Raw genomic sequence first — 21,290 nt, forward strand, 5'->3', positions numbered from 1 at the left:
TGTCATTCTAGGACTGAGGAACCCTGGATTCAAATCTGCACTCTGCTTCAAAACTCACGGAGTGACTTTGGGCTAAGCCTAAGGTTCAGCGTAACGTTTGGCACAAAGTGGATGTGCCGATACGGTGGAAGAAGGGTGAATGATGGAAGTGGATTTGAGCTCCTTAGTGGGATAAATATATATATATATATAGTTACAGTTACTATTTTACTTCCATGCTCACTGCTTCTATATTTATGCACATAATGCTAGAATGACAGCACCTGAGGGTTGAAAGAGATTACCTTGCCTCAATCAGCCATTCATTTTATAAGATCTTGGTGAACTCTTAGATCACCTCAACACAAAGCTATGTAAAGTGTGGTGCAATATGGCTTAGATGCCTCTAAGACCCACCAACCCTTGGGATGCTTAGCTGACAATCCAAGTTATCCCTTAGAACAGTGGTCCCCAACCTTTTTATCACCGGGGACTGGTCAACACTTGACAATTTTACTGAGGCCCGGGGGGGGGGGTAGTCTTTTGCTGAGGGACATCGCTGCCACCGCCTGAGCCCCTGCTCCACTTGCTTTCCCGCTGGCGGCCCTGACTTCCCGCCGCCCACTGGGGGGTGCTGCCAGCAGCAGCTGTGCAGTGCCACGCAGAGGGGGAGCCTCAGCCATGGCGGCTGCCGGAGAGCATCAAAGGTGAGCAGCAGCTGGGGAGGAGGACGAGGAGGAGCCACGGCCCGGTACTGACTGAGCCACAGACCAGCACCGGTCTCCGGACCGGGAGTTGGGGACCACTGCCTTAGATTACAAGTACAGTCAATGGCATTAGTGACATTGACATTTTTGGAGTATTTTATACCACATTTCTATTTCTTTGAATGTCGAGTGCCACTCCAAGAAGGCCTCTGATTATGCGGTATATATGTTCTTAAATAATATGCTGTAGTTTTGGTGCCATCACCAAAAAGGCCCAGTCAGTCGTTGCTGCCTCTCTGCTTGATTGTGTGAGTGAGGAGCAGAAAAAGCATGGAACTGCAGTAAAGGCCGAACTAGAGTTACAACTAGAATGTGTGTCGGTGAGGAGACCTAAATGGGGAGGAACGCAAAAAGGTTGATTTCATATAAAGTTAGTGACAAAAGAGTTTCCGCTTGTGTGGCAGTGCCTTTCCTGTTTCTGAACTCTTTTTTTCTCTCAGTGAAGGTTAATGAAAAGTTTACAGTGGCATCCTCGGGCACCTTCAAACCTTCTAAGCCCTTTGCGAGATGATATGAAATTTTTCTCTTCTTTATCTCCCCTGCTCTTATCTCCTTTTGGAGGTGATAAGAATCTTTTGATTAGCAGCAGAGGGCAACAGCAGGGCTCTGTGATACAATTAAAACTGCTCCTTGTGGCAAACTTAAATACCCACCTTCTGCATGCAGCATTTGCATTTTTAAATTTGGAGATGTGCTATTTATTTATTTTTAGCCATGCTGAATGAATCAGAGGTTTTTAAATTGTCTCAAATGCTGAACTTGGTGAATGGCAGATGCTTCTTTAGATTTCTCTTCATTAAGACAAACAAACGGAAACCATTGCCATGATTTCAGTGTCTGGCTTTGACTCTTCTTTTATACTACTCCTTTGCGCTAGTATGATGCTGGAAGGGAAGAAAATGTATTTAAAATGCTAGCACTTGTTTTGCTAAAGCTGGTCTCTTTGACTGCTTGCTGATCTTTGAAGGCCTGAATTCAGAATTGTCATTTAGATAATGCTCTGCAGTGTCCTGCTTTGTGCTGCACCTGTTTTTTGGATGCACGCATGTTTTGTCTTGGAGCTCCTTGGGGGGAGAGGAAGGTGGGATTGAAGAAGAAGAAGCTGGTTCTTATATGCCGCTTTTCTCTACCCGAAGGAGGCTCAAAGCGGCTTACAATCGCCTTCCCTTTCCTCTCCCCACAACAGACATCCTGTGGGGTGGGTGAGGCTGAGAGAGCCCTGATATCACTGCCCGGTCAGAACAGTTTTATCAGTGCTGTGGCGAGCCCATGGTCACCCAACTGGCTGCATGTGGGGGAGTGCAGAATCGAACCTTGCTTGCCAGATTAGAAGTCCGCACTCCTAACCACGACACCAAACTGGCTCTGTTTGGATCACTGTGTGCGAAATAAGTTGACATCCAATTTACTTTAAACTTAGCTGAGTTAAAAATGCAGTTTGAATATTTGATCTTGGAATGCTAACAAGAACATTGCAAGTAGGCAGCCTCCCCCTCCCCCAGCTGATATTCCCTCTCAGTAACTTCCATTTTAGTTTTCCTAATTATGTCTTAAATTCAGGCCAGTTTGCAGTGCAGATCAAAAAAATGGATCACTTCAGAATCAAAAGAAAGCATATGTGCTTCTAGAAGATCATAGACTTTGTTTGATCAATTAATCAGTGATGCTGATGAATTTTATATTTTATTTCACTAAGGGCAGTGGCAAAACCTTTCTAGAGTCCTTACGAAAGCTTTGGCGGGGGTGGTGGTGGTGGTGGTAGAATTAAATGCAGTTTTCTACTACGGAACTAAAAACTGCACAAACGGTTAAAGGTGAGCTTTAGAGAGTCAGTGGGTTCCAGTCGTTAGAGCAGCCTTTTTCAACCTTTTGACTGTGGAGGCACTGTTTAAATGTTTTTCAGGCTTTGAGATACCAGGAACTGATGTCATATGGCCTCATCTCCTTCCCATTCTTCCCGGCAAGTGAGAGGAACTTTTGGCCAGCAAAGGTTTAAATGGCCAAGGCCCCTCCCCTTCCCATCTTCTCCAGGCCCATCATTGGCCACTTTGGGAGGGGGTGCACAAATAAGGGTAGAATTTTTTAAAATTAAAATCTTTCTCTTTCACAGGGTAGGAGGATTCCTTTCACAGGGTAGGTGGCACCCCAGCCACCATTTTGAAAACCCCCATTGAGGTTCAAAACCTCACTTTGACGTGAGATCTATTTGTGACATGCCAGTCTCTCTCTCTCTGCCAAAATTCTCTCCGAGTGATTTTTGTGAAGATAAAATAGAGGACAGGAGGATTATATTGTAAGCAGCATTGAGTCCCTGTTGGGGAAAGAAGAAGGGTATAAAGATACATGCAGTATTGTTTTGAAAAGCTAGCCCCCTGTCTTAAACGTCTTACAGTACCAAAATGAGTATTGGCAAATAATAAACTGAAGGCAAAGGGCCTTTTGAAGATCGTAATTGGCTCGCAGGTTGTGACAGGGAGGGGGGAGGAAAAATTTAGTGCACTGTGTTTGGCTAGACACTCTAGCTGTGTTGGGCTAGACAATCTACTTGATGTTTACTCAATCTTCTGGCAAGAACAGTGTTTACTAAAAAGGAATCTTGGATGCCTTTTTGCTTTTCAGCTGCTGCCTTTTTTGTCACATATGAGTGTATGAAAGCCGTGCTCCACACAGATGCCTCTCCGTATTTAGCTCCGGTAACGCACATGGTGGCCGCCTCACTTGGAGAAGTGGTAAGTTACACCTAAGTCTGCTTTTGTGTGTGTTTATGAAAGAAAGCAGCAAGCTAAAGGACACTTTCACAGGTGTGTAGTTGCATGAGGGAATGCCCGCATCTACGGGAAGCTTGCATTGCCTCCGAAATAGTCTCCAAGATGGACTGGAACTGTAGAGGGTCTAATAAGTGTCTTTAGTGAGGATTATTTGATGGACATCTGAGAACCTGGCTCTGACAATTTCCTAATAAAATCACACATATGAACTTAAAACGGGTTTTGTTTCTTGGAATTGTCTGCAACAGATGACTTTCAATAGATGACATTTTTCCCTGTTGGCCCAAGAGGGAACCTTTCCCCCCTAAAAGAACTGTTAAGAGAATATTTTGCCTGTCTTGGAAACAAAGAAATAGCGAGTCTCTCTTACTAAGGGAAATGAGGCCCAAGAGTCCCAACCCTGTATAAGGAAGCATATTGCCTAAATACTGCTCTGAAGACACCAATATGTCTCAAGGGAGCCTTGGCTGTTTGTTGATACAACTTCCTGCATTATTCTTTCTGATGATGATCTAATGTTATTTCAAATAAAGTTCTTCTCACTCACTTGCTTCTTGCACACTTTCTTTTGGGATGAAAAGCCAAGTCAGTAATTGAACCAGAAATTTAGATTTGGGACAGTGGGGTCTCTTATCATTGCCACAAAAAATTGAGAGATTCACTCTCCTCCACTGTTTCCTGTCATCTAGCCTCACTTGATTATTCCACTGTATTCTGAATTGCAAGTAAAAAGGTGAGAGCTGTAATTATAGTTTTATTGATTAGTCATTAGGATCTAATCAGGCTGTAGCAAACAGGTCTTTACTGAGTGTCTCCCCCCCCCCAAAAAAACCCCACACTTCAGTTTCATGATTGTAACAAGAGAAGAAAAGTTTATATTTTTATACCTTGATTTTTACTACCCAAAGATCTCAAAGTGGCTTACAGTTGCTTTCCCGTCTTCTCCCTGCAACAGACACCCTGTGAGGTAGGTAGGGCTGAGAGAATTATGGCCCTAGGTCAACCAGCTGGCTGCATGTGGGGGAGAAGGGGGGGGAAATCAAACCCAGTTCTCCAGATTATGTTGCCGCTCTTAACCACTACACCATGCTCACTCATAAAATATCCACTACAAATGGGTAGTGGATATTTTATGAATATGTGTTTTGTAGAAGCATAGACAGTACTTATTCCCCTGTGGAATAAGCTCTCTCAATCATTTGCCCATGAGTTATGATAATTCAGCAACGTGTGCAAAACTGGCTTGAACAGGCAACAAGTATTGCCTTTTGAACAAAGATATGATAGAGTCTGAGATATTCATGGGTTAATCAAGGTGGTTTGTGATATGCATATTCTGGATGTTCAACCAAGCTTCTATCCAGTAGAGCAGGTGAACATGCTGGTCAAAACACAGCGGTAAAAATTAGGTTTGCTGCCATTAGGACCTGGTGGAGAGCAGAGAGAAGAGGTTGCAGTTCCGCTGGAAGGAAACTCAAATTAACATTGTGAATTGCCTGTAAATAAAGATGAATGGAGGCAGAGAATGGCAGATGCCGCCAGCAGATTCATCACACAATTAAAGGCCGAAAGCGGTAAATTAGGAGCTGTCAGGCACCTAACCAGCAATCCACATAGTTTCCCATGCATGTGTTCTTATATGTAAATATTTTTTCCTCTCTAGTTTTCTCCTCTTGCATCAGTGGGAGGGGTGGTGGTGGTGGTGGAAGAATTAATCCCTTTGGGTATTTTTTTGTTCTCTCCCAACATTTCACTCTCTCCCTGTGAAACTAAGGGGCCAGAGGAGCAAAACCATAGCTCGCTGGCATATTAATCTGCCATATAATAATTTCACAGCAAGTGTAGTTAACAAAAGGGATATTTGGAAAGACAAAGTCAATACAAAACAGAACAAAATATTTAAATGAAATCTCTGCTGCCGGTGAAGCATGGTGGTTAAAGATGTGTATCTGTGCTCAGGTGTGTTCCTCCATGAACTTGCTGTAAGTGTCAGATGTTCTTACAGCAACTGGTGGCCGGTCTTTCTCAGGTCTGCTGCCTAGGATTGTATTTTGAAAAATGGAGACCCCAGGGATTGATGGGTGAGTGAGGGCAGTAAGGGAAGATGGCTAGTAAAAAAGGGCTTAGCCTGCTGACCGTTTCGAAATGTCACCGGGAAGGTGGGGGTCTTCTGGCAGTGATTTCAAGGGTATCCTCTAATAGAGTTCTGTTACAGTCGTACAGTGGCTGATCTCATCCTCGATAATTAGGCATCATAGGAGTTGCTTGTCTCCTCGGCAATTGTACTTGGCAGCTTGCTTGCTGGAAAGGTATGATTTACTGTGAAGAGGAGGGGTTTCTCAGGAGATGTCATTAGGTTGCGTTTCAGTCATCTGTCCAATCTTCCTGAGTAAAATATTAGTTTCTGAAATGCCCTTAAATTTGCATTTTATTACAACCACTGCAGCCAGCTGTATCTTGAGCGTTGATCTATCAAGTGCTTTACAATAATTACCGCGTTGAGCATTTTGACATTGCTTTGATGCTATTTTTAGATGGGAGCTGAGGCTTAAAATGACGTTCCCTAGCCAGTGTTCAGTGTTCTTTTTTTTAAACATTTATTGTTTCATTTATTTGCCGCCCTTTCTCTGGAGACTCGGAGTGGCTCCCAACAATATAAATTGCATAATAAAATGTAGTTTAGGAATTTATATGGGTTAATAGATTCAAAAACATGTTAGATGCTCTCTTCTTCCGAGGGTAAACCTAGAAGATTCTGTGGTCATATGAATCTGTTTCTTACAGGATTTCAGTGCCATGTTGTAAATTAAGTCTCGTGTGGCTTAAAGCAGTGGTCCCCAACCCGCGGGCCACGGCCCGGTGCCGGGCCGCGAAGGCCTTGGCGCCGGGCCGCGGCTCCTTCTTCCCCCTCCCCAGCGAGAAGCTCGCCAGGCCGTGAGCAAAGCGGCCGATTAGCTCGCGGCCCGGCAAGCTTCTTGTTTCGGGAGGGGAGGGAAGAGAAGCTTGCCGAGCCGCAAGCTAATCGGCTGCTTTAGCGGCCGATTTGCTGGCGGCCCGGAGGGGCCGGGAGGGGGAGCAGCGCCCGCCGGCATGGCGGCGGCGCAAACGCGCATGCGCGGACTGGAGCAGCAGGGGCGCAAACGTGCGTGCGCGGCAGTCCGCGCATGCGCGTTTGCGCTGGGGCTGCCGCGCGTGCGTGGGCCCCCGGGCCGCCCTCTCCCCCCACTCTGGAGCGGCGGTCCGCAGCGCGCGAACGCTTGCAGACCACTGGCTTAAAGTACAGCTGGTACTTACTACAAAACAGACCACATTAATTTTTACACATTAGGTGATGATGCTCATATCAAAAGTGATCATGCGAACTGAGACTTTACAATGATGAGCAGCACATCTTTTTCTTACCTCAAGACTGTTTGTGCTGTTTCTTCATGCAGATTCTATGATTCTACGTAATGGGTGGCAGATTTTTACGGTGCAAAGGTTGCCTCTGTCTCTGAGATCTTCCTTTCCCATCACGTCTCAGCCTTCCTCTGCTGCTGAGGTGATGTCCTGATGTGATAAAAAAAGAAAAGAACAGTGCTTGATAGTATCTGTCCATGATAACAAGTTCACACAAAGTGAGTTAAAATGATAACATTCCAGAGTTGGAAAAGCTGGACGTTTTTGAGACATAACTCGTTTTGAAAGATTTGTGGCATCTTTTAATAGGATGACTACTGTTTGCTTTACTGTGAGAATATGGTTTTTTAATTGAATTATTAGATTTCACTGGCAGCAAACCTGGCAGTTTTCGATTTATGATCTCTCTCCCTCCCGCTTCTCCAAGAACTAAGATACGTTGGGGCAGAATTACACGTTGCGGTAGATGTGGGGCTGTTACTGACAACTCTTTCCCTCTACTTCATTTGCCTAGACCGATGCTTGGTCAATGCATACGTTTTGATGTGGAATTTGAGGTGGTAGAATGAACTGTACCTTTTTTGACTCCAGGGGGAAATGGATTTGGGGAAAAAAATATTCCCTGCAAGCAGTAAACCACAACAGGGGACAAATGGTTATACTGAAAGTTATTTTTCCTGGATGTTAGTATTTTTGCTGCAGGATTTCATTTTCAATTCAGGGCAATGTTCTAAAATATCACCCCTCATTTGCAACCTGAAGTGTCACGTGACTCCCACAGGAAATAACTTCCCTGTTCTGTGGCATATGTATGCTAGGATTCAAAGACCAGGGAAGACATTTTGTGTCTAGATCAGATGTTCATAGACTACAATTCCCATGAGCCCCTGCCAGCATTCGCTCATGGGAATTGTAGTCTATGTACATCTGGAGGGCCGAAGTTTTGACTACCCCTGGTCTAGATATAAGAAGGCTAAGGGAGCATAAATATTGATCATGAAACGTGTTCACGCAGATTTTTTTGAGTGGGCATCCAGTGGTAAAACTTGATTAGTTCCTTTATTTCCACAATTTAGAGCAGACATTTAGAATTTGTCAGGATCCAGAATGTCATAATTCTCATGGTCACCTTTTCTGAGTTGGTGGTCTAGTTTTTAGTCCTCCTGACATTGCACTACACTTGCTCCAAGAAGCCTCAGATCTCTTTAAGTTTCTGATTGGATAAAGGTTCATGATTTCTATACTGTAACCAAGGTATAACAGACATTTAACACACCTGATTTTGGTGGTTTGCTGTGGCACAGTTTGCTTGGGTCCCCTGGGGAACTGAATGGGGTCTAGAAGCAGGAGATATCTAATACCATTATGCATTTCTAATAATCACACCTGAAAAGTCAGACTGGCAATTGAAAGAAGAGTGAATGCTGAGGTAAAGTTGAACCATTTAATATGACCTAGTATGGCTTTTCCAGAGTGGTAAAAAAATGTAGGCCCTAGAGAGAGAGTTGCCTCATACAATATTTGGACTGATTTTGGTGATTCTGCAGCTAACTGTTGCTTAGAATTCCCTTCCTCTTCAAAAATGGCTGCAGCTGCTGACTTTACATGGGACATTGCGAGGTTTAATTTCAAGGACTAATGTGTTTTATTTCCCTGGGATCGAAATGTTCCGGAAGCTTTTTATTTAGCCCTAATGTGTAACCTCTCTCTCTCTCTCTCTCTCTCTCTCTCTCTCTCTCTCTCTGAATAGTACTTTCTTACTGTGGAACAATAACTTGTGTGGTTCATGCCCAGATTTTTTTTGTGGTTGCATCTGGAAATAATCTCATTAATATTTCCTTTCTGAGCCAGCACTATAAATCAGGGAGCGGTCCATTAATAGTTGTGCATGTATGTTCATTGGTAAGTGGTATTTTCCAGATTTTGTTACCAAGTTTTTCTCCTCCCCTATGTTTTTCCAGGTAATTGGCCCCTGCATGCTGAATTATCTTCTGCCTTTCTTGCTGTTAGAATTTTTGTCCTAGCTGTAATTTTTCAGTTTAAGTTAACAGAAATATGTTCAGTATAGCTGAATGACCCTGTAATAAGTCAACTTGCTCCATCATCATCATGTTTTCTAAAACATATTTTATGAAACATTATAAAATGAGATTAGAGCCTCTTGTGGCGCAGAGTGGTAAGGCAGCAGACATGCAGTCTGAAAGCTCTGCCCATGAGGCTGGGAGTTCGATCCCAGCAGCCAGCTCAGGGTTGACTCAGCCTTCCATCCTTCCGAGGTCAGTAAAATGAGTACTCAGCTTGCTGGGGGGTAAACGGTAATGACTGGGGAAGGCACTGGCAAACCACCCCGTGTTGAGTCTGCCATGAAAACGCTAGATGGCGTCACCCCAAGGGTCAGACATGACCCAGAGCTTGCACAGGAGATACCTTTACCTTTTACCTTTATAAAATGAGAATGTAATATTTTTTCCCTCAGTGAACCAGTATTTTGATGGCCTGATGTACAAAGAGGTGTTGATCCTTACATTTGTGTAGCCTATTTCAAATGCTCTGAGTGTTTCCTGTATCTCACCAAGCCTCACAAATGACCCTTTTGAGTAGGCCGGTATTCTTATCCTCTGTATTGCTAGTTTGGGGGAGGGCCAGGATGCAGAGGTCACTTATGTGTTATAGGAAGCTAATGCTGAGCCATGTAACTTCTTTTTAATACTGCTACAATCTATAATCTCAGTTTTAAGATCCTTTTTAAAAAATGGACACAATTGGCAGATGTGTTAGCACTAGATGGCAGCATTACTGCATTTACTGAAAAATACATATTTGGAGAAAAAGATGTACCCTAATTAATTACTTCATAGTAGTATTTGAATTTGAAAAGCAAATATGTATAGAAAATTTAAGGTGAGTCTGATTTAGGTTTTTGCCAGATGGTATTTGTAAGAGCCTAATGCTGGGAGAGATCGAGGGCAAAAGAAGAAGGGGACGACAGAGAATGAGGTGGATGGATGGAGTCACTGAAGCAGTAGGTGCAAACTTAAATGGACTCCGGGGAATGGTAGAGGACAGGAAGGCCTGGAGGATCATTGTCCATGGGGTCGCGATGGGTCGGACACGACTTCGCACATAACAACAACAAATTTGTAAGAAGTTGACACTTACATTCTCTAGAATCTTGTTTTTCCTGCATATTGTGTGTCTGCGCAGCATGCATGAAAAAGAGCATCTTGCCAATTACTTCTGTGTGTGATGCTCCATTGACTGCCTGACATGAAAGATGAACAAGCTATAAGTCTGTCTTCTTTGCTAAAGTAAAGGCAAAATCATATTCCATGTAACTTAACATTTATTTGAACATATTTCAACTTAGCCTTTGTTTCAGTCCCTGATTAGTAGAATATTAGTAGAAATATGCATAAAAAAACAGAGGTGACTCTATTCTTGTTCCAGGGCCTAATTAATGTTCCATGGAGGTAGTTACTAAAAAAAAAAATGCCGTGATCATCAATGGAACAGTTGCCTTCAATTTTTGAGCCACAAAACTTCCTTTTTCAGTTTCCTGTATCAGCAGTATATATTTGTTGCGGGAGACACAGCAGGGATGGACAACAGTTAAAGAGAAGCCAGAACAGTGTAGTGTTTAAGGCCAGTCACAGTTCTCTTAGAACTCTCCGCCCCACCTATCTCAGCAGGTGCTTGTTGTGGGAAAGGAAAGGAAGGCAATTATAAGCCGCTTTGAGACTCCTCAAGGTAGAAAAAGTAATCAGAATATACAAACCAACTCTTCTTTAACTGCACAGTAGCATGGGCCCAAGATAGGTAACAGCATAAAAATAACAGCAAACATTAAAACAGTGGTTCTCAACCTTTGTAATGCCACGACCCTTTAATACAGGTCCTCATGTTGTGGTGACCCCCAACCATAGAATTATGCAAGTGTTCTTTCACAGAAATTAAACAAACTGACCAATGGTGTGAAGATCCATGGTTCATGATTGTATATAAATTGCTTTTTCCCATGGTTTCTCAGTTCAGTTCTGCCTCTTGACCCACCATGCCGATCTCGCTCTTTTCCGCTGCTCCAGACAGACAAACGCTCTATGTTGATCTACTCCTCAAGGCTGTTGTGCAGATGATGCCCCCTGGCCAAGCTGCTTGCCCTGCCACGACCCTGTGAAAGGGTTGTTTGACCCCCAAAGGGGTCCTGCCCCCCAGGTTGAGAACCACTGCAGTAAAACAACAAATAACCCTGCAATTCTCTCTCTGATAGCGATCTAGATGTAACGACTATTGTTGCTGGAGGCTTAGCTAAGAAGTTCCTATACAGTGTTGGGACTTCTAGCATTTTATATTTTATGGCTTGTTTTATCGTTCTATGGCTTGTTTTGTTATGTAATCCTATGACCTTTTTGCTGTATACAGAAACACCAAATATGCAACATATTGAATAACCAAACGAGAAGCATCCCATTCCCCCTTTGACCAGGCTTGGACTATGTACATGGAACTTGAAAGATTTCCGTGTTAGAGAACAGACTCATTTTTCCTACTCCTACCTTTCTTTCAGAATATAAAAGCCACATGTGAGGTGGTCTTGAAGCATCAGGAAGTCAAAAGGCCGATGTGGACGAATTCTGTGACCTTTCCTAGTTACCAGGGCATAGGGGAGGTAGAGGCATCCTATGCAGGTTTACACCCTTCTAAGCCTGTTGAACTCAATTAACTTTGAAGGGTCTGTGCAAGTCTGCTTAGATCGCCACTGTTAAGGTCATTGTATTTCCAGCCTGTGGGCTTAAGAAGTGAACTTGAGACGTACACCTTTCGTATTTCAAACCTTTCATGAGGCAGACTTGTGTTTCTTCAAAAAACGACTCGTGTCTTGTCGTTGACTGTGAGTTGTGTATGCAAAACTAATATACCGTCGTAAGTTCAGACCCAGAAAGTGTCACCCCTTGTATTTGGGGCGCCAGTGAGAAAATGGTGCCCTATACAACCAACCTGAGAAACAGACCTTTGGAATGACATTAGCTTTCATACCACTCTTTCATTTTGTTCCCGTGCAGTGAAATATTCCCTTGTAGCTCAAATTTAAATCCAGAAGACATCAAAGTGTAATATGAAACAAAATGGAAGGCACCGCAAGTGTCTGGGCGAAAATAGAGAGCGACGCTTTGCTTTGTAGCTTCTGCTCTCTTGCCAAAATTGCAACGCCACAGAAGTCAGGAAGCCACAGTGGGTGCTTTGGATCCCCTTGGTAGGCTAGATTGTTTTTCATCTGAAACATTTCTGAAGTCTTTTTTCCTCCAGTATTAAGGAATAATATTTTTTTTTTTAGAAAACCCTCTAATATAAGGACATTGTGTGTTATGAAGTGTGAAGTTCTATAAATATTTATGCCAGGCTACAATAAAAGAGTTGATTGTTCTTATTTTCTCAGCCATATTGGGGTCATTTGGTTGTTTTTGACCACTGGGACTGAAGAGAAGGCACTAGTTCGTACCTTTTCAGGATGACATTTGGATATCCTGCGCTCTCTTGACAAGCTTATAAATTGGCTTCGTTTTTCAGATGCTACAAACTTTCCAAGCAAAGGTGTCTAGACTAATAAATAAGATGGTACAACTTTCTGCCCAGTCTGGACTCCCTGGCAGAGGCTACTAACATGGTGTTTCTAAAACTTTACAGCTGCAGACAATACTTTACATCAGTGGTCCCCAACCTTTTTACCACCGGGGACCACTCACCGGGGACCACTCAACGCCTTTTACTGAGGCCTGGTGGGGGGGTAGTTTACTCCTCTACTCTCAACCACTGCCCTAACGCTCTCTGATCGCTACTGTAATGTTTAAACATCCCTTCAAAATAAGATACAGACACGCCACAACAATGAAGTGTGTTATAAAGGGCTGGGGGGGATGAAGTAAAGGGCCGGGGGGAGGGGAGAAGGCGTCCTTCGGGGCCCACCTGCAATTAGTCGAAGGACCACATGTGGTCCGCGGCCCACAGGTTGGGGATCGCTACTTTACATAATGTGTGCCGATCCGGTTGAACTCAGTGGAGTTTGTTTCAGAGTAAATGAATTGGATTGGCCTGCAATGGATTTATTCTTTTTACTACCATGCCATGGTCCCAGGGGTTTAAGATCGGGCTCCCCTCTCCCCTCAGAGCTGGGGCCAGCTCTAGACTGGCCTTGAATCTCCAAGATAATCTACCCCTGTGACACCAGCCCAACTATTCATCTTGGACCACCCAGTGTTTAATGCATTTTTTTGCTAAATTATATACCGCCATCAATTGTGAATGAGTTTTAGAACATTGTTTTAAATGGGGTTTTAATGGGACATGTTAATGTTTCTATGTTATGGATTTGTATTGTGAAAATGTAAACCGCTGCGAGCCAGTTCTTTGAGAGCGGCGGTCATATAAGTCCAATTATAAATAAATAAAATATAAACAAATCTTCTAGTCTAGTGAAACTGACACTATGAAGTATCACGTTTATTCAGATCTTAAGTTGCTGTAGTCCTCTTATAAGTTGCCAACCTGCGTGACTCTGGGCTCATCTGCAGAGGACCCGGGGAGTTCTGTGAATGGCTCTCCATAGAAAAACCTTTAAAAAACACGTGTGTTGCCAACCCCTAGTTCTAATTGGGGTGTTAACAAGATATGAAGTGCTGTTAGGTACTGGAAGTTAAGGGGCAAATAGAGGCTCACTGGGGCTGTTCCAGGTGAGGGAAATGGTGCTGGTAGGAAAGCTGTCCTCCCTGTCCTGTTCTCTGCAGTCCTGTCCTTTTGAAAATCTCCCTCCCCATGCCGTGCGATTTTTCTTTTCTTTTTAAAAAAGGAAACAGAGTGCTAGGAGCTCTGCTCATGGAACGCCTAGCCTTGCATACAGATCTGCCCTTAAATTGTAGTGGGTTTGGTATTCCATCTCCATTTTTATTTTGGTAACAAACCATCCCCCAAGAGCACCTCCTTCTGGTGCTAGATATAAATTGCCCTGAATGGTGCTATGCAGTGGCAGAGTGCTTGCCCAATGGTGTTGATGGTGCTCGCTGGTGTAGCTCGATATTTTCTCTCAGTATTCCAACTAGGAACATGCCATTGAGTTGCAGCCAGTTCACAGCAACCTTGTCCATAGGGCCTTCCAGGCAAGAGGCAAGGAGAGGTAGTTTGTTGTTGCCTTCCTCTGCATAAGCAACCCAAGCCTTTCTTGGTGGTCGCCTTTCAAGTACGAACCATGGCTGATCCCGGCTTAGTTTGCAAGCTCAGACTGAGCTGGACTATTCAGTCCTGGAACCCTGGAGTGTTTATAGAAATAAAATCTTCTCCTATCTACTGAAATATCATCATCATCAGTTAAAAAATGCTCATCGAGCCTCTGTTGTTCTTTGCTTTGCTGAGAAAATAATTGAAAGAAGTGATGCGACTTTATTTGCCTAGGATGGTTCTGGACAGGATAGGATGTTGCCTTCAACCAATCATTTTCTTTTACCAGAATATTGAGAATAACATTGGTCAGCCGTGTGTAGCAGTTGCTTCCCCCCCGCCCCCCGCCCCCCCAGGACTCCTTGCTGCCTTCATAAGGTGAGGTAGCAATATGAAGGACAGGAGCTTCTTGTTGAATGGCAGGATTCTTTCTTGTAATTTTGGAAGCAGTCAGAGAGGGAGTGTATGAGCGACGGTGGAACCCCCTTGATTCCCTCCCCTCCCTTTACTTTCTCACTGTTCTTTTCAGCACTGTGTTATCGCTGGTTCTCTTCAGCATCCTCATTCCTGGAATTATGCTAAAATTTTGCAGCTGATTACCGCTGGCAAACATTCCTTCAGTATTGTCTCCAAGGGTACCCATGCTGACCTGCAGTAGAACCAGTTGGATTTGTGTCCGGTAGCACCTTAGAGACCAAAAAGATTTTCAGGGTACTAGCTTTCGAGAGTCAAAGCTCCCTTTGTCAGATAAAGTTCCTTAAGTATGTAATTGACTCGACTGCACTGGGATTACAGTTTGAGGTTGCAATTCTGTGCGGGTCTTTGTGACTAAGCCCTGTTGAACTGGGTGAGCATTAACATGCAGAGCATTGGGCTGTGTATTGGAAGGACAGGGCAGAGGGGAAGAGAAGGCATCATGGGCATTAACTGATTCCGTTCTGTGTTTTCCTTGGAATAGGGATTTGGTTTCCATTGGGGAGCAGTGTGTTCTTTTCTTGAGAGGATCCATTTCTGATATTTTTCCCCCTGAATTAGAGAGAGCCAGATTGGCGTAGTGGTTAAGAGCGGCGTCTTGTAATCCGGGTTTGATTTCCTGGTCCTCCACATGCAGCCAGGGCTTGTCACAGCCCTGATAGTGCTGCTGTCACAGAGCAGAAATATCAGAGCTGTTTCGGCCCCACCTACCTCACAGGGTGCCTGTTGTAGGGAGAGGAAAGGAAAACTATTATAAGCCTCTTTGAGACTCTTTCTGGTAGAGTCTCCTCTTCCTGAACTGTGAACATGGATACTTCTCCTATATGCTCAGGAGTTGTAAGCTGTGGTCCTGGTCTGTATACAATGTCATGGTTACACCTTTGGTTGTAGCATTCCTAGTGTTAATTCTTGCTACAATTCAGTACGGTTGATGTCAGGCTATAGTATATGGTAGGCTTTTGAGGTGTATCTTGCACCTGTCAATATTGAGGCTTCTTTGCTAGTGGAACTGAAAGCAGTTAAAGCAAACATTAGTTTGGTTATATTATATTCTGCATCTCCACAGTGCATTGAATATATGAGATCTGTGGTTGTGTGGTCTTGTTTTCTGTCTCTCATTCATGTGTGTATACTGGTGGCCACTAGATGGTGGTGCTTGCTTATATTATTGTTGAGAAAGAAAGTACTGTTTGGAAGACTCAGTTCAGTAGCCCTATTGGTCTGAAGCAGCAGAACAAAATACGAGTCCGGTGGCATCTTTAAGACCAACAAAGTTTTATTCAAGGTGTGAGCTTTCACGTGCAGGCACACACTTCCTCTGACAATGGAACAGAAGTCGTAAGAGTGCAGGTATAAGGAGAGTAAATTAATAGTAAATTAGTAAACAGCTTCACAACAAATATGCAATCAAAATTGGATAGTTAGTTGCTAGAATAACAAAATCTGCCTTTTGGGTTCAGCTACCACTCACAGAAACATGGGGGATATAAGAATGTTAAGGGTAGTGATTAATGGCAGATACTTTCCAAATTGTGGAAAGAAATAATTAAAAGAGGCTTGTTGCTAGTGCCATCCCTCTCCACCCAAGCATGGAAGCATCCCTACAAGTTACAAGTCCTGCTGTGTTAGATTCTATTACATACATACTTACATCGCATTACAGTCCCATTGTCCCAAATGAAATGAAGAGGGGATTGTAAGGAATATAGATATAAGAACTGAATGAGGTTAGCATATGTAGTGAGATAAGAAACCAATATCCCTGTTGATTCTGGGGGATTCCATTATTATGGATGTTGTAATAATTTTCATCTCTGCAGTCTTCCTTTCCAGTCTGTTCTTGAAGTTTCTTTACAATAAAACAGCTACTTTGAGGGCCCTCATTAAATGCCTTGGAAGGATGAAGTGTTTTCCTACAGCAGTGGTCCCCAACCTTTCTGCGGCTGGGGACCGGCAGGGCAACTGCCCCGCCTGCGCATTGCGTATGCACGGGCTATGCCGTGCATGCGCCATGCGCGGCCGAATCGCGCATGCGCGGCCCTAATTCCCTCTCCCTGCCCTCCCGCAGTAAGAAGCTTCCCGGGCCGCAAGCTTGCGGCCCGGGAAGTTTTTTACTGCGGGGGGGGCGGGGAGAGGGAGCCGCGGCCCGGCGCCATGGCCTTCGCGGCCCGGCATCGGGCCGCGGCCCGCAGGTTGGGGACCACTGCCCTACAGGTTTCTCAGTCCTATGATTTTTTTGATGTCAGACTTGTGTCCATTTATTCTTTGGCGGGGGATTTGACCTGTTTACCCTACGTAGAGAACAGAGGAGCATTGTTGGCATTTAATGGCATATGCAATGTTTGGAAGAAGCTCCAGATACAAAGCTCTCAGATCATGTTCTTAATACTGTAAGAGTGCATATCGTCTATCTTCTTAAACAAACAAACAAACAAAATTTTACCAGTAATTTCTTTAACAAAATCAATATCTTTCCTGAGTGGAACATTTAACAATTCTGCATGTTCCTATCAAGTCTTATAGTTGTATAATCATACTTTGTTTAAAAAAAGCAATAGGCAGGAGAAACTGTTGATGTCTCTAGTAGCATGTGGAATATTTGTGCACCTTACTCAAGTTTTATGCTTCTTTTTCAGGTTGCCTGCCTAATACGGGTTCCATCTGAAGTCGTGAAACAAAGAGCACAAGTTTCTCCTGCTTCTAGTACCTTACGGATCCTTTCCAACACTGTTTGTGAAGAGGTGAGATCTCAGATCCCCTTTTAGTTAAGGATTGCCTCTGAATCATAGATGCTGCAAAAGCGGTAGACGTTCATTTAGTCTTGGAGGAAAAATACAGTCCTTTGAGTTTTTCTTGCTTCTCTCTTCAAACTTCTGAGTAGCATCGCCATTCCTCTCAAGGAAATTCCTAGGTTCATCCTACCCTAGATAGCCATTGGGCAAAAGTCTCTGAAGTGACTAGTTGCAGTGTCTGGGGCAGTGTATTCAGAACTGGGGGGAGGGGAGAGAAGGTAAACAGAGGTACCAGACACTGGCAAACCCAGAAATGACTTCCCTGCTTCTAAAAAAGAAGTATGAAAGCCGACCTAGAATCACTGACTAAAGTGCTGAGGACTTGAGAGTATTTGAGTTATCCTCCAGATGCTTGAATAGCAACCTGTTATACTACTGAAAGCCCTTTGAGAAAAATTGAGGTGAGGTGCGCCCAGGTAAAACTACAAAGCAATGGAACAGCAGTCAGTTCAGTGACATAAGGAGTTGACTCCTATGGAGTTTAATGTCCCTCCATGACCTTGAATGGATTGTACTGGGTTACTTATACTTATACCTCCTTGTATGTGACAGTATATAGATAACTCTAGTTGGCCAGAGAAGGCTTCGCCTTAAATATTCATCTCCTCCTTTTTGTGAGATGCTTTACACAAGACACTCCTGTTCATGGAGTAAATTTGTCTGTTAATGAAAATAGCACGTTTTGGGAAGCCAGAGTCCAGAGCGGCTTCCATTCAGTGCGAGCACAAGAAGATACGTACTTGTTGTTTCCTCACATTTATTTTTCCTACGTGTGGATTATTTCCATGTGACAACATGCAATTTTTGAGGGAGCCCCTGAGCTAAGGGATGCTTTCCATGTTATGGTTTGGAGAGACGGAGGTGGTTTCTGGAGTCAGTCCTATGACGAAGATTCTGATGAATGCCAAAGCTATACATGGCGGTGTCTTGGCATGCTGGTATACGACTAAGGAAACAGATATTTCTCATGTTGGTGTTTGATTTACAGAAAGGACCAGTGACGAGTGCAAACATTTGACCTCATGGCATCAGCCAATGAACTCACCTGTGTTCTGCCATTGAGTGCTGGGCATTGGGAATGGAAGGTTGACTAGCCAGACTATCAGGAAACCTCAACAGAACCTCAAGAGAGCAGGTCATGTGACAAGGCCTGACTGTTAAGCATTTCCAGGCTTGATCAGGTCATCTGGGCATGGGGCCATTACCTTTGGCCTCACTACACTCAACCTGGCCTGGACCATTTTTTGGGCATTGATTTGCTGCTTTAATTGGAGGTGGATCCTATTGAGAGCAAAGAGGACACCCACAACAACCCATTTTTTAATTTCTTTAAAAAAATATAGAATTAATGATTAGCAGGCATGAGAACACACCAGTGTGTTTTAAAACGTGCTGCTGCCCACTTGAAAAGATCAGTGAAACCATCTTCTTACTTAGGAAGTATTTTTCTCCCCAAAAGGCCTTGACATAGACTTGATTTCATATGTCCTCCACCCTCCAAAACTCACTTGCTCTGTATGCGCCTTTGGAATAGCTGATGATTCTAGACATCAGCTGTGCTTCTAAAATATTGAGGATGGCAAGAACAAGCTCTCACACTTCTTCATCTTCCTTTTCTCCTAACAGAATAATGAGATGTATTATCCCTTCCATGTGTAACTGTAACTGATTACTTTTAGTAGCTGTTAAACAAGTCTTGAAAGTGAGGATAAAGCTCTCCTGTGTTGGTGAAGCTCGGTTGGCGATATATAGGGTGTTTATAATCAATATTGTCAATTTGTTAGAAGCCTTGGCATTACTCTCAGTAAAGCCGTAATACCTGCCATGTAATCATCAGTAAATTGCAGTCTTGGCTAACATAATTCCCGAAAGATGAAGCTTTCTTTTGTTGATTTGCAGGGTATTCTTGGACTTTATCGAGGTTATAAAAGTACGGTTTTAAGAGAGGTAAAACACTTGTTTTCTTCTTGTATCTTTTAAAAATGTTTGTGTCCTTGAAAGTTATTGAATTATTTTCTCCCTGGATGTTGTTACTGTGGTAATAGAACTGAAATCAAAAGGTGAGATTTTAGAATTTTAATGTGTGTACATACTTGCTGAGCACACTGGTGCCATTTTAAGGGAGGTAAGGCCTAACCCCATTTATTTTTTTATGCTGATCCACCCTTTATATCAGTTATACCCCCTGTATTTGTAGTGTTACCTGTTGGCATTGTTGCTTCTCTGGCTAACTTTCAACCTTGGCCATAGAAATGAGTGCTTTGTTTTAAGAATGGAAGAAGTAAGGACCAGTATACAAGGAAGTTGTGGTAGGATGGGTCTCTCATCTTCTCAGCAGTGGGTTGGAATGTTGTATTTAGCTTGGCTCATTCTTGAAGAAAGGGGCCACTTTCCAAGTCTGCCATGCCTACTAAATGCTGTCAACCTAAGGCAGGATGTCCTATGCCAAGAAGAACACCAGCCTTGCAATGCTGTGCCCTCCTTGTGTACCATAAGGGAACATAAGGGAGACGAGCACCCAGGTGGGTAGAGGAGGTCTTTTATGACTGCCTCTTGAAAGCTTGTTTGCAAGGCTTCCATGTGGTCTCATGATGATTACAGCCCACCCAGCTGTAAGGCTGCAATGGCCACAAGCCATTTCTGCAATCCGGTTTGCTCCTTCCCGCTTCTCATTGTGTAATGTTGGCGCAGACTGCTGAGATAAATAGTTAACAAAGTGAATAGATCTATGGAGGCAGAAGAATCTACATGTACTCCATAACGTTTGAGCCTGGAACACTGGAGGATGTTGGTACCCTCAGTCATGCTAGAGGAGAATTTGACTGAAGTTACCACCCTCACATTTGGAGTAGGAGAACAAACCTTTGTATGTTTTGAAAGCAAAATGTGATAAACAACAAGATTAAAAATAGGTCTATTCTGAGATAAAGTGCCAGTTGTATTTCTTCAAAATCCTGTCTTTGGAATCTGTCTTTCATTCATTTGGACCAGATAGTGATGGCTACTCCAGGTTGAAATGAAATGACAAAGATTTTTGTAAATACCACGATATAACATTAAGCATTCCACATTTAGTCTAGCTCTTTGCAGGTGTCATGATATAAGATTAAGCATTCCACATTTAGTCTAGCTCTTTGTAGGTGTCATGATATAACATTAAGCATTCCACATTTAGTCTAGCTCTTTGCAGGTGTCATGATATAACATTAAGCATTCCACATTTAGTCTAGCTCTCTGTAAGTGTCACGATATAGCATTAAGCATTCCGCATTTAGAGTGGTGGAATGGTGATTGTAACTTTCTTTGCTCTGGCGTCTCCAAATGTCTCAAAAATTAGTTGTTCATGCCGAGAGATGACACTCTCCTTCATCCCAAGCATAACCCACACTATCACTTCATCCTGTACTTATTTTCTGCCTCACTAAGCACATGTTACTTGTTCAGATTTCATCTGGTTGAGGCGGGGGGAGTGGGGAGAAAGGGCAACAAGCCTTTTGATTTCTCTGAGGGATTTGGAATAAATGAATAAATGTCACTGCTAAAGAATACAGATTTTTTTTTCTTTTACACACTAACAGATAACACACAGCTACGACTGGATGCTATTCTCTCTTTAAAATGTGTTTTGACATGTGTCAGGGTGGTAATTAATTTCCAGGCAGGTCTCTTAGCACAGTGTGTGTCCCTGCTGAGAGAACTTTGTTTACTCAAAATGGCAGCACTTTGTTGGAAATTTAATTGGGGCCTTTTCCATTATGTGTATTCATAAAACTTCTTTCAGAACCAATTTCAGTTGAAATATTGCTTTTTTTGGAGTGTCCCCCTTGATAGAGCGAGTAACAAATTATTGTTGAATGAAATGTGGCTTCACTTCAGAATGAAACAAATAGCAAATGATCAGTTGC

At 43.2% G+C, this 21,290-nt stretch overlaps 1 protein-coding gene across 7 annotated transcripts in view; it reads left to right on the top strand.

Moving 5' to 3' along the window:
- SLC25A26 (solute carrier family 25 member 26) overlaps positions 1-21,290 on the top strand; it is a 129,741-nt gene that overhangs the window by 7,893 nt on the left and 100,558 nt on the right. For 6 of the 7 annotated variants that reach the window (XM_077325101.1, XM_077325105.1, XM_077325100.1 and 3 more), the window contains exons 3-5: positions 3,366-3,475; positions 17,230-17,334; positions 19,285-19,332. In XM_077325101.1, coding sequence (XP_077181216.1) covers positions 3,366-3,475; positions 17,230-17,334; positions 19,285-19,332 — 263 coding nt within the window. The remainder of the gene's footprint in view (positions 1-3,365; positions 3,476-17,229; positions 17,335-19,284; positions 19,333-21,290) is intronic. The other variant, XM_077325103.1, reaches the window with a different exon arrangement.

The sequence above is a fragment of the Paroedura picta genome, chromosome 3, assembly GCF_049243985.1.
Source record: "Paroedura picta isolate Pp20150507F chromosome 3, Ppicta_v3.0, whole genome shotgun sequence".
Classification (NCBI taxonomy): Eukaryota; Metazoa; Chordata; class Lepidosauria; order Squamata; family Gekkonidae; genus Paroedura; species Paroedura picta.